Raw genomic sequence first — 24,003 nt, 5'->3', positions numbered from 1 at the left:
GGGGCTGGAGGCTGCACAGCCGCGCACTGGAGCAGGGACCATTCACTCGCCCAGCCCGGCGGCGCAGGACTCGTGGTGTTCCTTTTCCTTTTTTTTTTTTTCCCCCCCCTCTTCTTTTTTTTCCCCCACCTCTCTCCATCACTCCAAACGGGTCGATTCAATTGTTGTTATTTTTTTGTTGTTGTTTTGCTACCTGACTTTTTCCTCTTGCCTTTTTTTTTTTTTTTAATTGAAGATTGTGTTAAGACTTTTTTGGGAAAGCCTTTAAAAAAAAAAAAAAAAGAAAAAAGGAAAAGGCAAAGGAGAGGAGAAAAGAAGCCAGCAAGAGACTGAAAAGAGCAAGAGGAAAGTAGCAGCTAAGGACTGTGAAATCACCTCCCCTTCCTGGGGCTGTCAATCAGAGCGAGAGTTACACGTTATTATTATTGTTTTTCTTTCTCCATTTATCTACCTACATCCATAAGAAGAGAGAGAAAGAGAGATAAGTACAGACAGTGAAACTCGACGAGACCAGCCATGGTAGCAAGGGCTCAGCCTGATCGGAAACAATTACCGCTGGTCCTACTGAGATTGCTTTGCCTTCTCCCTACAGGGCTGCCAGTCCGCAGCGTGGATTTTAACCGAGGTACCGATAACATCACCGTGAGGCAGGGGGACACAGCCATCCTCAGGTAGGGCATTTCGCCAACTTTTCCTTTTCTCTGTGTGCATGTGTCTGTGTGTCTGTGTACGCCAGCGTATACATGAGATGCGATAAGATTTGTGTGTAGATGTCTCTGTGAGAGCGTGTGGTATTTTACCTCTCAAACTGCAGCAGCTGCTGCTGCTGCTACGAATAAGCTCTGTGTGTGTGTTTGTGCTTTAATATATTTTTAAAAAAGAAAAATGGCAAAGCTTTTGAATACTTCTTGTTACCACTGTCCTCTGTGTAGTTCTTTGGATCAAAAGAATTTCAGTGGGGAAAGATCTGTTTGTGCTAGCCAGCTCTCACGAATGTACAATTCTACCAGCCCTGCAGTATCAATAGAGACCGAAAAGGGATCCAGCTGCGCTTGCCAGATGTTCCATTGATCTTCTTCATACTTAATTTTGTACCCATGCAAAAACTTTATCCCTGGTGCTGCCAGAACTCTTGGGCAAGTCCTTTTGGGAAACTCTGGCTTTTATTTTTATTTCTTCCCTTTTCTTTTTTGTCCTATATGGAAGGGAGATGGATGCAATAGTTGAAAAAGCTGGTGGAAAAAAAATGGTGTGAGAGCTCCAATGTTTCTGAAGCTTGTGCCTCGCTCACTATGGTGTGGTTTGTTTGCAGGGCTAAGTAAATGAGTGTATGCTGTGCCTGCATGTCCAAGTGGTTGCAATGAGGGTGTCTTTGCACATGAAGCCTTGTTCACTGTCAATATTGAGTGTTACATTTTGTGTTTGTCATGCGGGTTTTCTAAAGGTAGCTTTGAGGCTACTTGGGCTTTCATTTGAGAGTGTCCCAAATAGCTGAAATGCACTCATCTTTTTGCTGTAGGCTTCTTTTTCAAATTTTGCCTTGCTCAACTTACCTGCAGTAACTTCCCTACCAGAGGAAAATTTTATTCGTGTGAGTGTGTGCACACACTCTGTATTATGGCTGTAAAACTACTGGATGTAACTTAAAATAAGTCTGCAATCTGTATGAGGAGCTGATAGTGCACAAACCTTGAAGCATCAAGGGAGCAATTCTCTAGTAAAGCTAACAGCAGCAGCAAAGTTTTCTTTCTCTTTCTCTGAAATAAATCCTGCTAGATGTCACCAAATGGTCTGCTACATGATCCCCTGTGTCCTGCATCCCTCCTGTTTAATGATAGAGGGATATGAGAGCTAGCAAGATGGGATCAGAGAAGGAGGATGCTAGAAGAGGGGAAGATGTGTGTGTGTGTGTGTGTGTGCATGCTTACCGTTTCTCTCAGCAGCCGTGTGCTGGGTTGTTTTGATCCTGAAATACCCATTCAGCAGCTTCCATTCCGCAGCTCTCCAGACTTGTTAACTCGCATGTAAGATTTATCCACACAGAGTAATAGGATTTACAGAGTAATTCATCTGCCTTGCATATGCGATGGAAGGGGTTTAGATGTTACATGGTAAACACCTAACAAGGGGTGTTGCCTCTGACTCTGGGCTCCTCTCTTCTCCTTTCCACTCACTAGCAAGTCATATATCCCTTTAACCCTTTTATAGCAGGATTCCCAGCTGCCTTGTCGCATTTTTAAAGGCAAATCACTTCCATCTATCATTTATTTTGGAGGGGCTGCTCAGGCAGATGTTTGCCAGCATATGTTTGGTACATACAGCAGCAGCAAAGTCATTAAGCTCACTTGCTCAGCCAGGGGTCACTGGATTTCTATTTCCCACTTAACCTTGGAGCTTTTCAGTTTATCTAGACACTGTGTGCTAAAGCTACATTTGCAGCAGAGAGGGCTGAGCGGATGGTGGAGATGGTGCCTGCATGTACTGGGTGTAAAACATTCATCAGCAAGCTCAACAAGGCTGCATGGGAGAGTGTTTTGGGTGTTTTTCTGCATGGAGCATGTGGCTTGCCAATGTTATGTCAGGCAGCGAAATAAAATACCCGCGTGTGGTGATCCAGCTGTGTCAGCCAGCTGTGTGCCAAGTGACACAGTTCACAGAGGTGGCACGCCACTTGGTCCTGTAACTGCTTGCCTTGAGCAATATGATGTTCCTGGCAGGTTGAGTTTCTCTCAGAAGTGATTGTGGCCAGTGCACAGTCTTTCCCTTCTTCAACTGCCTTCCTAAGCTCTTAAAGCAGACCTGTCTAGCTATATGCTTTTCACATTTCCTAGGCAGGACAATGGTCTCCCCTCCCTTTCCCTGGGACCAGCTCCGAGTTTCTGGGATGTTTTAGTCCCTCTTTCAGAGGAGAGGCAGAAGCCAGGCTGTCCTGGGAGACAGGACTGCTGCATGAGGCTGGAAGGGGTGAGATTTTCCTCTGTCCCATGTATGTAGGTTCTGCAAGATAACAGTTCATTCCCTGTTTTAAAGCAAGGGTTGGTTTGCTAGCTTCCCTGACACTGTTTTCCTTGCCCTCCAAAACAGAACTTGCTTTAAGACAGCCTTGTGTTTGAAAAACTCACAGCATCTCGCTCTCCGTGCCTATAGATACAGTAGTGACAACGCAAGGGGAAGAGCTAGGAGGAGAAAAACATTAGATGATCTATACTAACTGTGCTCAGAGCAGATCTTTACCTCCACAGAGAGACAGAAAAGAGGTTTCTGTACAGAGATCACATCACCTATCTTTGCTATGCATGAGCTTCTGAGGAAAGAGGGAGTGTGCAATGGCTGTTTACCAGTGCCTGGCAGCTCCATTCTATAACTCACAGGGAAACGAAAATGTAGGAGAGAGGAAAAAAAAATGGTACTCAGTTGGAGAGAAAAACAATGTACATAGTGATAAGATAACTAAAAACATTTTGTTCATGTAAATTGTACAAATCATTCAGCAAAGCACCAAGGACAGGGTATTCTGAATGATTATTCTCCTTTGCATTCTTGTACATTTGTGTATAGTGTCACAGTTGTGGGTGGGAGAATCGGTGGGTGCACTGATCTATGAAGTGAAGAAAAATAGTTTCTTGTAAGCCTTAACGTCCCTGAAGGAAGCCCCCCCTCTGGAGCTTCATCTACAGCTTGTTACTCTGGATGGAATTACTCTGAGAAGTTTGGACATGACTTTTTAAAACTGTGGCATTCAAAATATTCCCTTGCTATGGACTTTTAAAAAATGTACCTAACTCTATACTGGCTCATCTCCTAAATGACCTGGCAGCAGATTTGATTCATTTGTTGGCCTTGCTGAAGGCTGATGACTTTTAGTGGGTATTTGGCATAGGGCAGTTACTCAGGGAATTGCACAAAGAATAAAAATAGCTCGTGACAGACTACCCACAGGGAAGAAGGTAATGACCCACTCCTTAGAGCAAGGCTGAAAAGAGAAGGGGGGGTCTGAGAGCTGCAACAGGTGAGAAGGACTGAGCAGTTTCTGATGCTCAGCCAACTATAAGAGGAAAAGAGAACAGGATGTTTCAAAGATGACACTATATCAGAGAACCTGCCAGACTTATTAAAATTTAATTTTTTTTTTAACACTGAACCTCATTTTGAGTATTGAGGGGGAACTGTGGGCCTATGTTCCTGTCAATGTTTTGCTTGCAAGATTACAGTCGTGAGGTTGTCAGATTTTGTGTGCAACTGCCCTGCTTGACTCTAGAAAAAATAAATCAATCTCCAAACAACAAATTTGCAAAATGTCCTCTAAAACCAATTGAAATGGGAAAAGAAAGACAAACCCCAACTCCAAATTTTCTGCTTCCTCCAGCATCTCTTCCCACTTCATTTGCTCTGCAAATGTTGGGTGAGCAAAGGCAGGGACTCTATGCTTTGTTGTCCACTTTCAGCCCAGGGAAAGTATGAGAAATAAGAGGACGTTGGCTAATGGGAAGGTGCAGTAGCAAAGGGCAGCTACTGGGAAGGGAGTGAATTGTTCCTCTGTGTTGTATTTGACCTTTAAGATGGGTTAGAAGCAAAATGGCAGTGGAGTCCATGCTGTGGAATAGGTAGCTGTATGGTGTGTCAAGGGGGAAAAGATCAGTTCTCCCAGGGACTATCACAGCAGCTCACACCAAAGGGCCTTTAAAGCACTGTTCTGAGGGCACCAGTGGGACTTGCAGATTGACTTACAGCGCTTTCAGTAGTCCTGGTACAAGGGCACATTTTGCCTTTAATAACTTTTGAAATCGTTCTTATCACTAGCTGGAACCCAAATGGGTCACATCCCCATTCCCATCCACTCAGTTATACCAGTACAAATCCACCAAAGCCCAAGGACACTGCCAGAAATACCGCATTTGTCTTTGGGGCAGATTCCCGGGGACTGCTAATAAAGAGGTACAAGTGACTCATACAGGGCTTAAGCCGCCCAGCGCTGTGCAGATGGTGCTCAGCCCCTTGGAGAACTGGGATCTCGCCAAGGCCAGAATTTGGCTTGTTGTTGCTGAGTCTTTCCAAGCATCAACTTTTCATCAAGAATTAAATCAATCTGATGCCGATGCACTGATGAAAACCAACATTTGACTGAGTGTGGGACTTCCATTTTTACCAAGTATTTTTAAATAATGCCAAATTTTAGGCTGATAACACGTTTAGGAACTGCCATCCTAATGGGTACTTAGTTTTTCTTACTCACATATGTCAAAGGATGGGCTAGAATCAAATTACCATCCGTAGCGACAGTGCTGTTGATGTAATCCTGCAATATAAGCAATTCATTCGAACTCTGTTCTTGGCTTGCCAGTGCTTTGCTGATACTCTACACATGGCAGTATGCTAGAGGACAAAGGCACCTCAGGCCAAATAGCAACACAGCATCACAACAAAGTTTATGCCCTACACAGTCATTTTAAAAGAAAAGTAAAAGCTGGTCAGATTACACTTATAATTAGCATATGATTTATAACAGAGAGCACTGAGCTGAGCCCTTTGCTAGAAATGAGAATAGACATGTTCAAAGGTATAATGCTGGATAATAACACAGTCTTGGTGGTAAAATTGTAACCTTGATTATTAGTCGTATTGTTGCAGTACTTAAAGGGCACTGCTAAGTTGAGGCACCCTCTGTATTAAGTGCCAGTCGAGCAGGGAGTAAGAGAGATCTCCCCTTCTGCAGGGCATGCAGGCTATTGGCTGGGCTGGGCAGGGGCTAGGAGTGGGCAGGAGGTGAGAGGACTCGCCCAGGGTTGCAGAGCAGGGCTCAGGCACAGCCAGTCTAGCGACCTATCCATTAACATGGGCTGCCTTTCGGCTCAGCCCATGCAGCAGCCCAGTGAAGGCAACAACCAAGGTTTCCCTAGGACATCCACTGGTATTGACTACAAGTCCCAAGCGCTCTTTTCTTTCAGCGAATCACAGAATGGCCAGGGTTGGAAGGGACCTCTAGAGATCATCCAGTCCAAGCCCCCTGCTAAAGAAGGTCTACCTAGATCAGGTCATACAGGAATACGTCAAGGTGGGTTTTGAAAACTTCAATAGAAAGAGACTCCTCACCTTCCCTGGGCAACCTGTGCCAGGGGTCCCTCACAAGAAAGTTCTTCCTTATGTTTAAGTGGAATTTTTTTTTGTGTTCCAGCTTATTTCCATTGTCCCTTGTCCTGTCACTGGAGACAACAGAAAAGTAATGCCCCATCCTCCTGACATCCACCCTTTAAGTACTTGTAAGTGTTAATGAGGTCCTTCCTCAGTCTTATCCAGGCTAAACAGCCCCAGGTCCTGCAACCTTTCCTCATAAGAAAGATGCTCCAAACCCCTGATCATCTTGGTGGCTCTGTGCTGAACTCTCTCTAGAATTTCCTTGTCTGTCTTGAGCTGGGGAGCACAGAACTGGACACAGAACTCCAGATGAGGCCTCACCAGGGCAGAGTAGGGGTAGAAGAGAACCTCCCTCAACCTACTGAGCACAGTCTTCTTAGCACACCTAAGAACATCATTTACTTTCTTGGTCACAAGAGCACATTTTTGGCTTGGATTTAGTTTTTGGTCCATCAGAACTCCCAGGTCTCTCTCTGCAGAGCTGCTCTCCAACAGGTCACCCCCCAGCCTGTACTGGTGCATGAGGTGGTTCCTCCCCAGGTGCAGGACTCTGCCCTTGTCCTTGATGAATTTCATGAGGTTCCTCTCTGCCCAACTCTCAGGCCTGTCCAGATCTTGCTGAATGACAGCACAGCCTTCTGGTGACTGTGCAAAGCCAGTATGTGCAAAGCCTTCATTATCAAATGTAGCATTACGTTTGTTGAGAGAGGATATGTTGGAATCTGTGCAAAAAGAGCTGTACTCTGTTGACACATTCTTTAAAAAAAAAAAAAAAAGTTTAAATGTAGTGTCAGATAATGTTGCAAAACTTCCTGGTCTGTCAGCAGATGGTTCTATTACATGAAGGCAGATATGCATACATTGATATGTGAGGCTGTGTGCCTGCATATGATGAAGTTGCACTACATGTGTGGTCGGAGACTGGCATCTCTTCTTAAACACACACACACACACACACACTAGATTTCTATGTAGTGTGCCTAGTGGTAAGTGGGGCCTTTGTGGGACTCTGTTTTCTGCAAAGTAGGACTAACACATCACAAACAAAGGTGGAATGGAAATTCTAAAAGAAAAGACTATTTCTTTGGTGAAATTATAAATGTTTAGTAACACTGTATGTATAATTCACATTCAGAAAGATGGAGGAGAAGAGACAGTATCAGACTGTGTGGCTTTAACCTTCTCCCCTCAGTCTACACACATACTTCAGTTTGCAGCTAAGTACCATATGTTTTCCTACTTAGTTGGCATTAAAATTCATATAGCAGTATGTGTTACCTGAAGTGTCTCAGAGTTGGTACCTCTTCTACTCTGGTCCTCTCCCCAGCAGGTCATGAGGAAAGACCTAATCTTAAAATAACTCAGAGTTACCAGTATTTTCCATCTTATAACTATAAGTTTTTAAAATATATATTACATGTGCCTGCCCTTTATATCCATACCCACCAGTAGGTGATTCTGGCAGAGCTGCAGGGCTACAGCTCGCTGCTGGTGCAGTGTCAGGGCTTCAACAGATTTTCCCCAAGCCTGAATATAGCCATTTTCATTGAAGGTATCTAGCTTTTTTGGCCACCAAAATTCACTCTGGCTTGGGTGAACTTGTGCTCTGCTGAAGTAAAGTACAATGGAGGGCATCAAGGTGGAAGCTGAGAATTTACTGAGTTTTCTTTTACTCTTCTCTCACTGAAGAAGAAACTAATGTGATTTTTCAGCTGAATCTGACACCAAAGTGTTTGATTCAGGCTTCAGGCACATCTAAAGTGCCTGTTTTTATGGTAAATAATGGAAACTAATAATGATGGGTTTTACCTCTGCCTAGAAAACAGCTATTTCAAAACAATCTGAGCAACCAATCTCCCCTGTGCATGTATATTTCTGCACATTTTTTTATTATGAGTAACTCTGTTGTGTGGGAGAGGCCAGCTGTGACCGCACAGTGCTCGGCCCTGTGCAAAAGGAGGGGAAGCCACCCTGCCTCAGCTCTGTTGATCCCACTGGGGTTTGGGCTTTTTCGATCAGAGATAACTTGATGGAGTGGAGCTTGCTCAGACTGGGCTGGAGTTCAACAGATGCTTTGCAATCACACATCTGCATGAGGTTTGGGGGTTGCGTGCTTGCGTGCGCAGATGTGCGTTTCCCTATGTTTGCTGCCATTTAAAAATGGGGAGTGTTTTCTTGTGTTTAGTTGTAGAAATGTATCATAAAGCTGCAAGCGTTGCATAGGTGGGAGGCTGTGTTGCCTGATGGACAGAACAGGCAGTTGCTTAGAGGTCTAGCTAGCTTTTTCCCCACTCCTGGGTGTCAGTAAATGTTGCTAGTGCTGGAAGTCTCCTTTTGCTTCAGTTTGCTTCAGCTGCTGTTGAGGAAAAAAGCAGAGAGCAAACAGAATATTGCATCTTCCCCTTCTGAGGCTTTGTGGTTAACACCGCAGTAGATGTGCCCAATGCTGTCCCTTCCCAAGAACAACCTGAACCACTCTCACCACTGAAATTTGCATTTCTGAAGCAAAGTAGTAAAAGCTTCCAAAGAGCAGGGTGGCTCTGCTCCTGCACACACCCTCTCAACTTCCTGTGAGAGATGAGACACGCTGGAGGGGTTTCTAATCACAGATGCTGTCCTTAGATGGGTTCCTAGAAGAGCATCAGATTTTTAAGGAGGAGGGAAAGGCCTAGAGGGTCTCAGCTCCCCAGGCACCAGGCCCTGTGTGGTGTATTTGAGAAACGAAAGAGGGGTGGTCAAGCAGCTGTGCAGCTGCCACTCACAGTGCCACTGTACTCCCTCCTCTCAAGGACAACAGAGTGACTGTGTCAGAGATGCATCACTGTCATTCACCCTAACGTACTGCAGCTTAGGAGATCAATGTCAACAGTACCTTACCGGGATGGTGATGGTACTTTCAGTATAGGAACCCAGAGATGCTCTGACCAGGAAACTATGGGACCTGTCTGATAGCTTCCTCAGTACCCTGCCTTCTCACTCCCCACATCTCAGGCTGGTTGTCCACCACTACGTGAGAAACCATGACTCAGATCTGCAAGTCCATTCACTGTTCATGCCTCACTGTGCAAACAAAACCCATGTTGAAATCCACTGGCAGGCAGCATCTATGACTTTGAATAGTAAATACAAATCTCTCCCTCTCTGTGTCTCTCTCTCTCTCTCTCTCTGCTATTAAGCTGACAGGCACTTAGCCAATTATCCAGTCGTCGTCTCAGCTGTATTTATGGAGGAGGAAGAGACAACGCACACAGCTCTTGTCTTCAGGGCTTCAGCTGAGTCTCCCTTGTGTGCTGTAGCATTCCCCCTTGTGCGAGCTGCTTAGGATGCTCAGGGAAAGAAACCAATGAAGGGGATGATTTGAGGAGAGGGAGGGGGAAACAGAGATGGGGAAAGGACTCTGCTCCCCCAGACCAGTCACGTGGCAGAGCTGCCACTGTTTGCCATTTAGATTTGGCAGAACGTACATGTCTTTGTTGCATGAGCTTGAGAAGGAGGGAGGATGCAATGGCTGTGGGTCCTTGCAAAGTCATTGACACCGACCAAGAGTCAGGAACTATGTAACAGCAGGCTGTGAATCCGTGCCTTAAAGTAAGGGGGACACATATATTTGGAGATGAAGCATGAACCTGTGGCTTAGGGCCAGGAGTTAGCCCTAATCCCCGATGCAGTATTGCACCTAGAACATACAGCCTGCGCTGGCTCAAGTGTTTACTCCAAACATCAAAATTTAGGCAAATAGCACTGAAGTGTTCTGTGAATATTTTCATGAATGTTAAAAATGAATTCAGTTTGGCTGCAGCTGTGCTTCTTTTGTGTGTGTGCATGTGCATCTTTTTTTCCTCTCTCTCTCGTGAATAATCTGAGTGGATGAGTTTTCCTTGCCGTGGCGTTCATGGACAGAACGTTTTAAACAGGTTCATAGATGAACAAACAAGGCTTTAGCTGTAACTTCTGCAACTGGAATTCCCTGGCTGTGCAGATTTTCAGGCATGTGCCCCTTCCCCCCACACCCATTTCAGACACTAACTTTATGAATGTAGTGCTCTTGATATATGTTTATGTAGGATACTGCCTGGGGAGCACTGGACATGAGTTCTTACAACCCATCCTCAGAGCCCAGGCATAAAAGCAGTTGAACAAGTGAAATGCAGAGCTGATCGCAGCTTGAGCCACAGTAATTTATGTGCATGTGACAAGAGAAAATTACCTTTAAACTCTGCACCCAACCAATCAATCTTACAGCAGCCTGTTTTTGCTAGGAAAGGTGCCTCAGGCTAAGCCTATCAAGCTCAGAAAAAGAAAGGTTAAAATGTTCTAACATCATTATCTCTTTCTTCTCCTTTGGAGGAGAGGAGCCACAGTGACAAAGCCTAGCCGACTCCTTCACACTAGCTCCTTCCTAGTGACACTGGTTTACATCTCTAGCCCAGATTCCCAACAGGAGTCATCAGGAATTGGTCCATGGTCAGACCTCATGCTCATCTTGACAGGGAACAGAAAGGGGAGCATGTGACAGAGGGGACTGAGCATAAATAAACATATTTCAATTGGAAAATGTTTAAGAGGGGAGAAAACAGTCATCACTACGAGGTAGCAACCCTACTGAGTGCTACAAGTAGCATGGAAAAGTTAGCAAACGCCTGTCTGTTCTGGGATGTTCTCTGAGCTCGGAGAAAAGTGAGATTCAGATAGAAATCACTCCCTGAAAAAATTATTGGCCCCTCTCTTCCAAATGCCATGTAGTGCAATCTGTAGTCTCCCTCCCTGCAGCTATACAGCAGGGAGTCTGTGGGAGGCAGTTGTTTATTTGGGCTTTGTTGGGGAAAGAGTATTTAAACCCCTTTCCTTGAATGAGCAAGAGTAAGTGGGAGCTCTGATTCGGTGGAGCCTGTTTGTCCCTTCAGAACAAGCAGATTTATTAGCAGTCCCCTCAAGTCAAGGGACGGGAGATTTTAAACTGGTGGAAGAAGATGAGGAGGGACTGCTGCAGCCCATCCTCCCTCCCCCTTTTCCAGTCTGTTGATTCCTTAGCCTTAGTAGTGCGGGTTAAACAGGTGTGGCCCTTCCACAGGCCCCTGCCATTTCTCAGGCAGACTGTCCCCCTGGGCCGACCCCACAGACTTATCCTATCTGCCCCTGCTTAGCAGGAATGTCATTCCTGATAGCAAAGTAAGGATTTCAGAGGTCCACAGCTTACTAGGCACTCACACTCCCTCTCTTTTGCCATGGAGAGATCTCCCACTACCCCCTCTTTGCTCTCCAAGCAGCAGAACCTGCAAGGACCTCATCACCGCAGTGCCCAACTCTAGCCACAGCACTGGTTGCTGCTGTAACCATGGAGTTGTGCCATGTCACAGACCATCGAGGGTGGCTGGCAGCACCGCAGAGAGGCAATGGGGGCTGGAGAAAAGGTTGAGGGAGCAAAACTGCTTTCCAGAGGCCTTAGAGATGCCAGGGAAAAATGATGCTTGCATCTGCATAGCTGCTGGCACACACCCACTGTACACCCGCACAGCAGCCCTCTCTGTTTCTCAGATTATGCTGCTGTTTCATTGAAATTACTCTGGTTGTGGGAGGGCTGAGATGGGAGTGCTGGGCTGGCGCGAGCCAGTACCTTGTGAATAGTTGAGTTTGAGTCCTGTGAAGCATGGGCTTTGTGATAAGAAGCTGAGTAAACACAGCCCTCTCAAAGTGACTTTTTCCCCCTGAGGTTTCCCACTAACGGCAGTTGTCTGATATGGATCAACTTGTTGGTGGGGAATATGGATAGGGACAGGCTCTGGGTAGTGTAGGCTTCCTGTTTGTTGAAAAAACCCAACAAACCCCAAATCCAAAGACGGAAATCATAAAGAAGTATTCATAGCCAGATAACCTTTCTCACCTGTATGCTACGTGAGGCAAACATGGTTTTGGGCAGTAAACAGTTCAGAGCAGTGCATGGGGGCAGCATCCCTTAAAGTGGGCTAAAATTGGGCAGTAGTAACAGGAGATCCTATCCTAAAAAGGAGCAGAAAACCTGTTTCAGCAGCTAGACCCACTCCTTAGGGCTTGTTGTTACAATATCTACTGCTGAGACTTGGGAGTGTACCCAAAACCTTTAAGTTGAGCATGTGCTGTACCTCATCTGCCTTCCCTCCACTGTCATCGTTGGCTGTTTCTTGCCAGCAAGGAAAGGGAAGAGTGTGTTTGCAGAGATTTGTCCACTGAGAAAGAAAGAGTAGATAAGTTCATCAGAGAAACAGAGCTGAAGTATCTGTTTCCTGTCTACCCTCCTTGAATCGTACCCAGCTACCTCTGCTCGGCACACTCTCCCATCCAGCCTGCTGCCTTGCCTGATGAAGTTGTCTGTCACATCTCTTTCTTGCTTTCTCCATCTCTTCCCTCCCTCTTTTGCTTTCTCTCTCTGTCTCAATCCATGTCCTCTTCACCCTTCATCCCTCACCAGCACTTGTCCTTATTCCTTATTCCTGACTCTAGCCTCTTCCTCCTCATCCTTTTCTTCCTCTTTATTCAATGCTGATGTCCTTTGATTTTCACTCTCTTCTGGGTTTGGAAGCAGGAAGTGGGGGGAAAGCAAGGCTGGGGTAAAAGCAGAGAAGGATGGGAGAGCACCATAGTGACTGCAGTGCCTGGGTTTTCCTGCTGTAGATGACAGACCATCTTCAGGCCCACCCAATCAGCCCTTTGTATTCAGGCTGAGCCTGCAAAGTATTCCCAGTGTATTTATTTTCTGTCCCTAGACAGAATGCTCAGTGCTTGTTTGTCCTGAGATCCCATAGGGAGAGGTGTGTACAGGAGGACTAGTAAGAAGTGAGGGCTGCGTCACCAGTACAGCTTTTACGTTCCTACTAGGAAGGGAAGTTGGATGCCTGTTGCATCCCAGCAATCTGTTTCTCCTGCTTTCAATTGCAGACGAAGGTTAGAAATAGAGTGGGAGACGAGCCCGTTATTCACTGATAAGGTGGTTGACAGGCAAGAGCTGAAGCTGGTGTGAAAGCCACCTTGCTGCTGTCAACAGAGGAACATGCTACAGTGCTTCCTTGGCATGCTGTGATTCTACTGCTGGAAGTTGGAAGGAGACAGCTAGGGACTTTTTTTTTTCCCTTCTGTTGTAGATCTTTCTTGGATGAGAAGCTTGACACTCCTACGTGATGCTGATGTGGGGTGACACGGATCAGTGCTGGGGTACAGACCTGAGATTTTCTTGTGTAGGTGGCAAAGGCAGCAGATGTATTTAAAAGACTGCGGGGTTCAAAGTGACAGACATCTCTGACCTTGAAGAGAAGTAGCAGCCCTTTAGCTCATGATTTAGGATCATTTCAGCCAGATTTGTCCATTGCAGGAGAGGCTTTCCTCCAACCTTAGAAACAGCCCCACATATTTGGCACAGAACCATAAGATACTGCAGAAAATGATAGTAAGGATGTTCATCAGTGCTGATCACCCTTTATTATTGTCCTGTAGCACTTGCATTTTGTGAGACTGAAGCCTTTGCACGAATCCTGGCTGCTTTTACACCTAAGGGAAGCCTGAGATTGGCATCCATAATCAGGAGCAGAAGGTGCTGCAGGCAATCTGTCTTCCTAGCACTGCATTAAACCCATTTTAGTTCTTTCAGCTAAATATCAAATTATCTGTCCACCCACGCATCCTCCCCACTGCATCCATTGTGCTTAGTGATGGGCCATCTGTAGGACTTTTAGCCGGACAAGGGGGTCCACAGGGGTTCTTACGTAACATGCCTAATGTGCGTATTCATTGGCCTTTAGAGTGGCATTTCTTCCCTTCCCATCCTCCTGGCTTGTCTCCAGTGCTGGCGATGAGTCAGAAGCGTGCAGGTCTACCCATTTGAAAAGTGTGTCCCAAGGTGGAGGAACACATCCAGCTTTCTTCTGAGTTGAGAAGTCGTGCTTAAATACAGGCCGGGTGGGTCAAGGACCTTGGACATGGTCACACCAGTTAGCCTTTTAAATGCCTTTTTTTCCCCTTAGACATGGAGCCCCAAGTGGGAACAGCATCTAACTCTCTGAGGAGAGAAAAGGAGGGTCATGCAGCAGATTTTACAGCATCATCTGGTGTCTTACCGGATGCCATGTTGTTTTCCACTCCTACCTGTGTCCTAGCTTTGGGAGTAGTGTTGCTGATCGCTGTATACACTTAAATAGAGCTACATGTCTATTTAGGATGCTGTATGTTTCTAGGGAGATGTGGACCAGTTCACAAGAGAGAAATCTGAATGAGCAAAAGTCTAGACAAGATAGTGAGGAGAGATGGATAGAAGTGGGTCTGTTAGGCCTAAGTAAGTGAGGGCTAAGCATGAGATATGAATAACAGCATGCAGTTATATAAGATACAACAGAAGAGAATGATGTGTTCTGTGGGACAATATGAGGAGGAATGGTTTGAGAATGCATTGAGAGACAAGCTCGATGCCAGTAAGAACTCTGCAACAGTAAAGACAACAAAACATTGAATCAAATCGCCTTGGGAGGCTGTGTAAGTCCATCACTGGAGGGCTTCAGGGACATACTAGACATATACAAGGAGTGACATATGCCACAAATGATGAAGTGGAGCTGATCCATTCTTCATAGAGAAGAACAGACTAGATGGTTCCTTTGGGTCTCTTCTACCTGTGCTACTTGATTCTGTGCAGCATTCAGGCCCAGAGAATGGCACAACGATGGGCAGAAACATAGCTGAAGGGTTCGAAGAATTGCAAGGAGGCAAGTGAGCCTGGCCAGGAGGTCCTTACCCATTCTGCTGTGTCTGGCCTTCACCCTTCCATCCCAAGACCATGATGTGCTCCAAGGAGGCCACTCTTGTCCAAGAGTACCACTTAACTCATGTGCCGCTCTTGTCCAAGCATGTGACACTTAACCTATTTGTCAAACAGAAACAGGAATCAATGTCAAGACTATCTCTCAAACTGATTTTCTGTTGGAAGGAGTCAGGTGTTTTTCTCATCTGCTGTCCTTGGAGGGCCATGGGACCTAGAGGATATTTTACCACAAATATGATAGGTAAAACGAGTTGAAGGCTCAGTGTTTTATCCGGGAGGAGTTTGATGATGTTGCTGAATGTTCACCTCACAAGGCTTTGTCAGCATGTTCTGCTAACAAAATGTCACCTTTCCCTGGTATGACATCACCTTGTGCCTGTGAGACCGAGGGTCTACCTGAGGTGTAGATGTGGTACAGCATGAGTGCAACACAAAGCAAGGCCAGCCACGAGCCTTGCAACCATGGAGTGTCATCCCTTAAGCAGTGAACTGAATGACTTACAGGGACACATGAAACAACTAGAAAATGCCAGTGCAGTGTGGATGTAGGAAAGAGTAGAGAAAGGATGCTTTAGAAGGATGAGGAGCAAGTTAAGAGAGGAAAAAGGGTAAGGAACAGAAGAGTGTACAGAGGACCTCTGGTAAAGTTTGGATGAATGTGTTTAGTCTTAGTCTTTCTCTGGCTGTAGTGACCCAGGCCTTTGCTAACCTGGCCAGGCAAGCTGCCAAAGGCTGTCTCTGTTGCTTACCCATCGTCCACTCTCATCCTATCTTTAACTCGTGTTTTCTTGTCAGCATTTCTTTCCCACAGATCAATTCCTCCTTGGCTCATCCCAATGATTTTAAGCATAGAGAGAAACTTCCTCTTGGCGGTGAGAGATAATCAAGCTGAATATTACCCATCTCTGAAGTGCAGGCAGTCCGTGAGCAGAGCCAAAGTCAATATCTTGGCAGATGTTGTCTTGCATTGATTTATCTTCTGCTGGAGCAGGGTGGATAGCCTCAAAGAAGGCAGCACAGTCACCTGGCCAAGCCCCAAAACATTTGTAGGCTACATTAGCTTGCTTGATTTGGTCTCAAGATGCTACTCTCCTCAGTGTCTGGGGGTAGAAGAGCATGGTGCCAAACTCTCAAATCTCTCCTTTGCTCCTGTGTTCACATTGGTGTTACTTCTTGTGCTGAGACAGATCTTAAGCTCAGAGCACCAGCTCATGGTGCTGAACTAAGCCAGCCTCATTTACTGGCTTAATGGAACAAGAAATCCACTATCTGTACTGATGCTGGGGCAGGGGAGAGGAGACAGATGCCCCAGAGGGTCCTTGCAACATGGTAGTTTCCCCTTCTGGGGAAGCTGGATGTGTTGGGGGTGGAAGGGGCAGGAAGCAAGGGAGAGCAAACTTCTGTATGAGCAGAGAGGGAGCAGCAGGAGTGGGGAGGGATAGGTAGGGCCCCTTTTCAAGACAGAGGAATTACAGCCAAAAAGATTGCTGTGCAGGATAGGGCAGGAAGAAGGGGCATTGCTTGCAGACAGAGGGGTGGTGATGGAGGCAGGTCATGGGGGAACCAGTTGGCAGGCAGGAGAAACAGGTCAGAGTGCTGCTCCTGGGCTTTGCCTTGTCAGGACAAGCAGCCAAAGGTGTGTGATACTACCTGTATAGACTTCCAGCTCCCCAGCATAGTGCATTCTTTGTTTTCAAAGACCTTTGAGCATTGCTCCTGTGTCTGAGAGCTCAAGGTTTGGCTCTGGCAGTAAAGGGCCTCCAGCAGAGTAGACAGGAGGTTTTTCAAAACAGCAGCTAAAGAGAAACCATCTGTATGATCTCAAGTAACAGATACTTACATGCACAACCCAGCTCCCTTTGTGCCACCCCCTTCCCTTCAAACCCCTTCCCCAGTCCCTCATCTCCCCAGCCCTGGCTGAGTCCTTCACAGCTCCTCTCTACCCACCCTGGCACCTTCAAGCTGTAGCAGCAGGCGCTGCACAGATTCATATACGGCATCTCTGGTTCTGCAGCCTCCCCGAGGGCCTGGACAGATGCTGATTGTCTTCATGCCCAGTTGGGGACAGCGGGAAGCGTTATAAATAGCATCAATTCCTTGCTTTCCCCTACAAGTCCATCCCTCTGCTCCCAGGACTCGCCAGGAGGTCTTTTAAATGTCACAGTACGTTTGCAGCAGATAGTACCTCTGGAGGCTTCCTGTGGGTTCAGGTCTTGATCCAGGCAGAAAATGGAACAAGTTTACTGACTCTTTCCTTGCAACCTAATTCTTTCTGCCTATCCTCATCATTTTTATGTGAATGGTACTTTCTGTTCAGAAGAGGCTTGGGACTGAAATAGGAGAAGCTGCAGAAGTGAGCACTCCAGACACATAAGCCTGATGTGTAGGAGAAAGAAATAGGTCTGGAGCAGCAGAAAGAGTGTAGGGGTGCAGGGACAGACCTGGTGTGGGAAGCCTCAGGCTGGGATAACTTGGTGGTGGTGCAGCTGCCATTGCTATTGCATGAGACAGGTGTGTTAAGAGAAAACAAACATTCCTACAAGAAAATAATACACTTTTCCAGCATGAAAGGTTTCTCCTGCTCCCCTTTGGGTTTGTTTTGCTTCTGCAGGTATACATACCGCATAGAGGAGCCAAAAGCAACCTATTTAGAGGCACAGTTGTTCATCTTCCCCCTCCCCTGCTCCCTGCCCAGAGGCAAAGAGTAGCATGGAACACCTGTGGGCAAATGAAGCACTTTCCATCTCCCTTGCTGACACCAGGCTTGGTCCTGCTGACAGCAGCCGGACATTCCCTGCTGTAGCACCATTTCAGCCTTAGGCACTGCTTGTTGCTGCTGGGGCTCATGTTTGCATCAGCAAATGTTCTTTTGCTGACGGTTTCTGGCCACAGGGGCTGCGCTTGTGCTTACCGGATGAAGGTCTTCTTGCAAACATTGCAGGGAGAGGCCCTGGTGGCAGATGCACAGTGATATTTGGATTAAAATGGCTCATATGAAATTCAATAGGAAACAGTACCAAAACCTGGATATCCTCTACCTCACCCTTGCCTCCCTGCAGCTCCCCAGTGGCTCATGGAGGGCCAGTTTGGACTGCTGGTGTACCATATACTATGCTGTCATCCTCTGTTTATGATGTCTGTCCCGTCCTTGCTTGTTCTCTGATTTCCTTTGTGTTTATTATTCTAATTTATTGAGTTACCTGGAGTGTTTTCACAGACACCAAGGCTGCTTTGCAGAAATTAATGACTGTGCATTCTACTTGGTGGTACCTTGTGTAGACTTTGCTTTTATGTGATGGAGCCTAAAATATGTGCAGAGCAAATGAAAATGTTCACCTCTATTAAAAGCACCCATAGATAAGCTGTTGTCAGATCTATGCCAGAGAACATGAAATTACTTTGAGATTATTTAGCTCAGTAGTCCCTGCCATTTCTGAATCTCAAAGTATTTTAATTAATTTCCCCTTTGAGATGAGTCACTATTGGTCTCTCCGTTTTACGGTGTGAGAAACTGTGGCTCAAAAAGGAAATTTGGCTGGACATAAGCAAACAAAATCTTTGCGGACTGGGACCTCAGTTTATAGGTCCAGTTCAGAGCTGTGCTACCTAACTGGCTGCTGGACCAATTAGGTCCAGCATGAATGTTTCCTATCATAATACAAAAGCAGGAGAACATTTCTTCTCATTTGTGATCAGAAACCTCAGAGCTGTCAGTTCCAGGTCAGTGGAAATAAAATTCTGTGCAGGGAACACTCAGCTTCCTTTGTGTTCCTGAGAAAATCAGTGACCAGTGCTTCTGCTTTAGTGTCTCTGTGAAATGGAGATTCTGGTCCACAGAATGAGCATCCTGGTAAAGGAGGAACTTGCACTGATGCATCTCATTGGTGTGTAAAGGAGGCAAGGAAGTCAAGAAGAGAAACTTACAGATAGCAGTGCAAAATGTTTTGTGGATTTTTGCTGTGCTTACTTGCTTCTTTGGAGAGGAGTAAAGCTGGGTATCCAAAAAGGTGGTTACAAAATGCGTGACAGCTCACTTTGGGAAGATCTAGATGGGGTTATAGGAAATGACAGTCCTGTAAATCTTGGAACTATGTCTGTGGCAGGTCCTTTCAGGGACTGATACCATAAATCTATTGGAACAAGCTATCTATTCCCTAAAATTTCACTGAGAATGAGTGCATTCCCTGATGGGTCAATGCCAGATTCATCACTTTGTGGTGATTGCTCAGAGTCACCAGTGATGACATGATATGGAAGGGAAGTTTTAGATGCTGGAACACACAAGCCATATGAAAGGGAAATTTCTTTTCAAGTCTTCCGTGAGCTCGTTAAAATGGGTAGGCTGATCATTTTTCTTTCTTTCCTGAACACTTAAACATCCTTAAGAGAGAGTGCTTTTCAAATAGACTCTTGTTTAGCATATATGCATTTCCTCTTGAACAGAAGAATTTAAGAAACAGCAGATGATAGCAGAACCCTTTTTCATCAGTATCTTTCATTTTTTTACTTGGTATTATATAAGATGATATAAAACCCTCATAAGTGGGCAAATATGCAAAATTATAGAGACGTAGAAATAACTTGCTGATAGGAGCAATTTCTGTGTCCTGGACAGATTGTTTTGTGCTTGTAGTATGAGGCAAGAGGATTAATTTTTCTGGTGTTTGGGGGAAGGGGTTTTAAGGAGGGTGTTTCCCATCATGTATAGAGTGACCATGGATATTCTTTCAGGTCACTCAACTGTATTGTACTCCTCTTAGGGATAGCATCTGGCCTGGATATTATCTTGTGGCAGATGAGTTCTACATGTTGTTGCACACAGTAGGAAAGCAGCCCATCATATCCAGCTTCTAATGGGTAGAGTTTCATTTGCATGGAATGTGCCCTGTCTTTATGAGGGTATTTATCTTTGCTGTACCTTTTATCATAGAATCATAGAATGGTAGGGGTTGGAAGGGACCTTTAGAGATAATCTAGTCCAGCTCCACTGCAGAAGCAGGTTCACCTAGGTCAGGTTGCATAGAAATATGTCCAGGTGGGTCTTGAAGACCTCCAAGGAAGGAGACTCCACAACCCCTCTGGGCAGCCTGTGTCACTGCTCTGTCACCCTCACAGTAAAATTTTATCACTACACTCTTCAGCCTGGTTTGTTTCCTCTTTGAAGCAAAAAGTCACAGTGTTTTCAATCTTCCTTCTTATAGAAACTTTACCAGGTGTCTAACTCATTCCTGTTACACGTCCCTGAAACCCTTTTACTTCTATTGTATCTTTTACAGGTAGAATGACCTGATGTGGGACCTGGTATTGTGGTGCAGTACTGTGGCCTCATTTTTTCTCTTTGTCTTGAGACAAAGAGAATATATACTATTGTTATGTTTGCTGTTCTGCCCATTCTGAACAGAGGGTTTTATTGAATTTGCCATGCACAAATCTTAATTTCTGAGTGGTTGCAGATTATTTTGAAGCCAATAAAGTAACTCAGGTAATTCCTTCTAGAATGTACATTACCTGGCATCATGTGCCTGGTCAGTGCCCCTGCTTAAGACAGGGTATAGAAGAATGCCTTTTTTTCAGATGTTTGTAAACTCAGTTGATGCACTGCTCTTTTGTGCTCTTGTTTTAGGGAGTCATGCTTAACTTCTGTTGTTGTTTCTTAAAATGCCCTCCCCTGGAATCTCTGAGGTGTGAGGTGTCACTTCTGGTAATAGTGTAAGAATACACCCAATGGAGGGGTTGCAGTGCTCTGTTCATCACTCAAGCACAGAAACCTCTGTGGTGGAACCCTGCAATTACTAAATGGCAATCAGTAGCAAGTTTAAGGCAAGAAGCAAAGAAGAAGAAAATATCCAGCTGGAGCTGGAGAGAAGAGTTTGGGAAGGCAGATTGTTATTAAACTAATCAAAATTCAGACAAGACTGCTGTCTTTGCAGACAATGCCTTTGAAAAGCGTCAAATGATCTGTGAGTATGAGGTCTTTTTGTTTGTAATCTTATCATACAAAATATGTTGCCCGAGGAATATGTTGTCTCCAATATTTAGTCCCACCAAGGCAGAAGATGCTAAGTAGTATCTTTTAGTAGATGAACTGCGAAGCCACTTGATGAAAACCTTTGTGAAATCCATCCTCCTCCAGCACTAGAGCATAGTAACATATCCAGAACTCTTCCACTCTGCATATCATTCAAATGAAATGCTCTTTAGTCTTTTTACAGGTGAGGAGAAGTAGTATTCCGATGGGAAGAAATGGGCACGGAGATTGATGAATGAGATGTAGTGACAGAATAAAGAGCTAGAAAGGGAGAAGTATTCAAGATGCATTCTCTTAGAGCACTCTTTTGGGCTTGATTGTTACTTGGTTAGTTACTAGATCATTGTGATTATTTCAGCTGAACGTTAAGCTACATTATTTCATATAGAACAAGAAATTCTTTTGCATTGTAACAAATTTCTTAAACCATATGACTGACCTCAATTCCCAGGGTACCCTGCCAGAGAGTACACATGTGTAAATGAAAAGCATTTGCACAAAATACAGGAAAACTGCTTGGTGTGGTTTCAAGCAGAAATATGCTCTAATAAGTTGCTGGTATTCAAAACCAAGATCACACCAAGACACCCAAGAGAAATCCAGCAGTGAATAGTTTATTTGCTGTTATTTCCCCCCTGTTTAAATTCGGAGGAAATTGGTATTCGAAGTCTGTGTTTCTGAAGAGCATTAAATCCAGGTATATCTCTGTAGTAACAGCCCCAAGTGTTTTTGAACTCCTAGTGGTAATTCTAACCTGGTGTGTGTTTAATGTAGCCTGTTGGTATATACTTCCCAAAATATTTGGAGTGGATGTGTATATGCCTGCTATTAGGACATGAAATACAAAATCTGCTAGATTGATAGTAGTGGCAGACTTCAAGGTCTGCCATTGACCTTCTAGGAAGAAATCAATCCTATGCATGTCCAGTACGCTACCTGCTTCCCCTCTTCTGCGAGCATGCAGCTGTGGAGCCAGGCAGAGACGGAAGTCCTTTCAGATAACCAGGACTCTAGTACATTACAAAATAAAACGGCCTTTCATAGTAACAACATCATCTCCTTCCCACGTCTCCTTTCCTCCCAGAGAGCAGTTCGCCTCCCACTCCATCTCCGTAAGTTCTCTCTCTCTCTCTGTTCAATCCTCCAAAACATTTTACAACTCTCTAATTAGACACGTATCTCCAATTTACTACTATTTAAAAGGGTAAGCAGTTAATGTCTTAAGACTCTGAATGCCTTGTGATTAATTGCTAACTCCAAGGACCTGGCTATCTCTCTAACCAGCCTTGTCTCAAATAGCATCTCTCTCTGTTAAAACCTCTGTTCACAGTAATTAAATAGTAAGGAGGAGGAGCACCTTGGAGCCTGCCCAACCAAGTCTGCCTGACACACAGTGCAGCTCTGCCAGGCAGTCCTTTTTCCTCTGACTATCCAGCATGTACATCATGAGAAAACAAATTTTGATAACTCCCCAGGTGCACTCCAGCTTTGTCCAAAAGAGACTTCTGTAGCAGGATCCCATCTGCGCCACTACCATCAAAACAGAAAGCCAATTGGGATCCTCCTTGTCTCTGGAAAAGCCATGCATCCTAGGAGGGCTTGCAGGTCTTCCTAGCAGTGCTCCCACCATGTTCCCAAAACCCCAAAGCATTGTAAGCTGAGGAAGCTGATTTGTACTGCTGCCCCTGAGTGTTTCTGCAGTTTGCCTCAGAGCATCCAGGGGAGCAGAGCCTAGCAAGGGCTTGGCTCAGGTTCCACTCTTTACAGTATCCTTCAGGCGAGAGCTTCACGAGCAGAAACTCTGCTGTGTTGGTAACAGATGTTTGTTAAGCATATACCATGCCTTATGTGGAGATACAGAGGAAGAGGATGATTGATGGGGGAATCTGTGGTTTGCAGTGAGAACACTCTGAGAGTTTTATCTGTGGATTTATGGCCCTGGTGGATGCATGAGTCTCACCTCCACAGTGAAAAGTGTTAAATACAGATGTATCCAGATGCAGTGAGGACAGAGATAATGTGGGAGGTGGCATGATATGTGGATAGCAACCCTGAGGAACTCAGAGTTCCAGTGCTCTGCTTCTGACTTGTGTGTGTGTGTTTTTGGCACATCATTTCCCCTTGCTAGATTTCCTTATCTACTATATGAAAGGGATAAAAATACTTAACACCTTCAAAAAGTGCTTTGAGCTCTCTGAATGAGAGGTGTTAAGTAGTGCTAGGGAAAAGCAGGACTGCTTTATTGTCTTCTGGCCAAATTTCACTTTGGTTAGCTACTTAATTTCCTCTGTACTTTCTACTGGAAGAGGTATTCTTCAGAGCTTCCTTAAACTGTCTCGTGGTGCATCTGTGCATTGCTAACAAGCTCTGCTTTTCAAGTCTAAAGGGAGATGCCCTTCTGTGATGACTGAAGTGATCCTTCATTGTTCCTTCCCCATCTCCCAAAGGTGCTGCCAGGCTTTAATGAACTATTCATCAAGTGCTTTGAGATCTTTTGATGGAAGCAGTCCAGGCAACTGCATGATTCTCACTGCACAGTGAGTGACATCCACCCGTTTACTGATCCAGCTTTTTCTGCATTGAATAGCCCCTTTCTTTGGATGGGTGGAGTCCAGCAGCAAAAACACTGTTGCAGACAAAGTTGTAATTACATCAGGCTCCTCCTTTCTAATTCCTTGAATTGACTAGATCTGTAGAAAAGACATGCAGGTTGGGTTTGGGAGTTTGTTTTTGTTTGCAGAATTTTTTTTTTAAGTAGAAGTTACTTGGTGATTGTTGTTGTTGGCAGCCTAATGCACAGAAAAGATTGGTTTTCCAAACTGTTCAGGATCTGTTGCTTTGAGTTGGTCAGAGCTGTGCTTTTGTGTGTGCTGTTGGCTTCCATGCAGTTCTTGTACTTTTAGCTCTGTAATAAAGCTCTGTGCATAGCAGGACTCAAGTGCATCTGCTCTGCTGATAAATCCCATGGTCTCAGCATGATACCCCTTGTCTCTGCATGTGTGAGTGGATGGTAAAACAAGTAAAAGACAAATGTGTCAGAGCAAGAGAGAAGTCTGAACTT

The 24,003-nt window shown here is 45.2% G+C and overlaps 1 protein-coding gene across 2 annotated transcripts in view; it reads left to right on the top strand.

Annotated features, from left to right (window-relative positions):
• Nucleotides 1-272: 272 nt before the first annotated feature.
• LSAMP (limbic system associated membrane protein) overlaps nt 273-24,003 on the top strand; it is a 317,345-nt gene continuing 293,614 nt past the window's right edge. For both annotated transcript variants that reach the window (XM_062005010.1, XM_062005002.1), the window contains exon 1: nt 273-671. In XM_062005010.1, coding sequence (XP_061860994.1) covers nt 517-671 — 155 coding nt within the window. In that variant the 5' untranslated portion in view covers nt 273-516. The remainder of the gene's footprint in view (nt 672-24,003) is intronic.

Source organism: Colius striatus, chromosome 1, assembly GCF_028858725.1.
Source record: "Colius striatus isolate bColStr4 chromosome 1, bColStr4.1.hap1, whole genome shotgun sequence".
Classification (NCBI taxonomy): domain Eukaryota; kingdom Metazoa; phylum Chordata; class Aves; order Coliiformes; family Coliidae; genus Colius; species Colius striatus.
The sequence above is the reverse complement of the archived record's forward strand: the minus strand, read 5'-3'. Positions and strand labels throughout refer to the sequence as shown.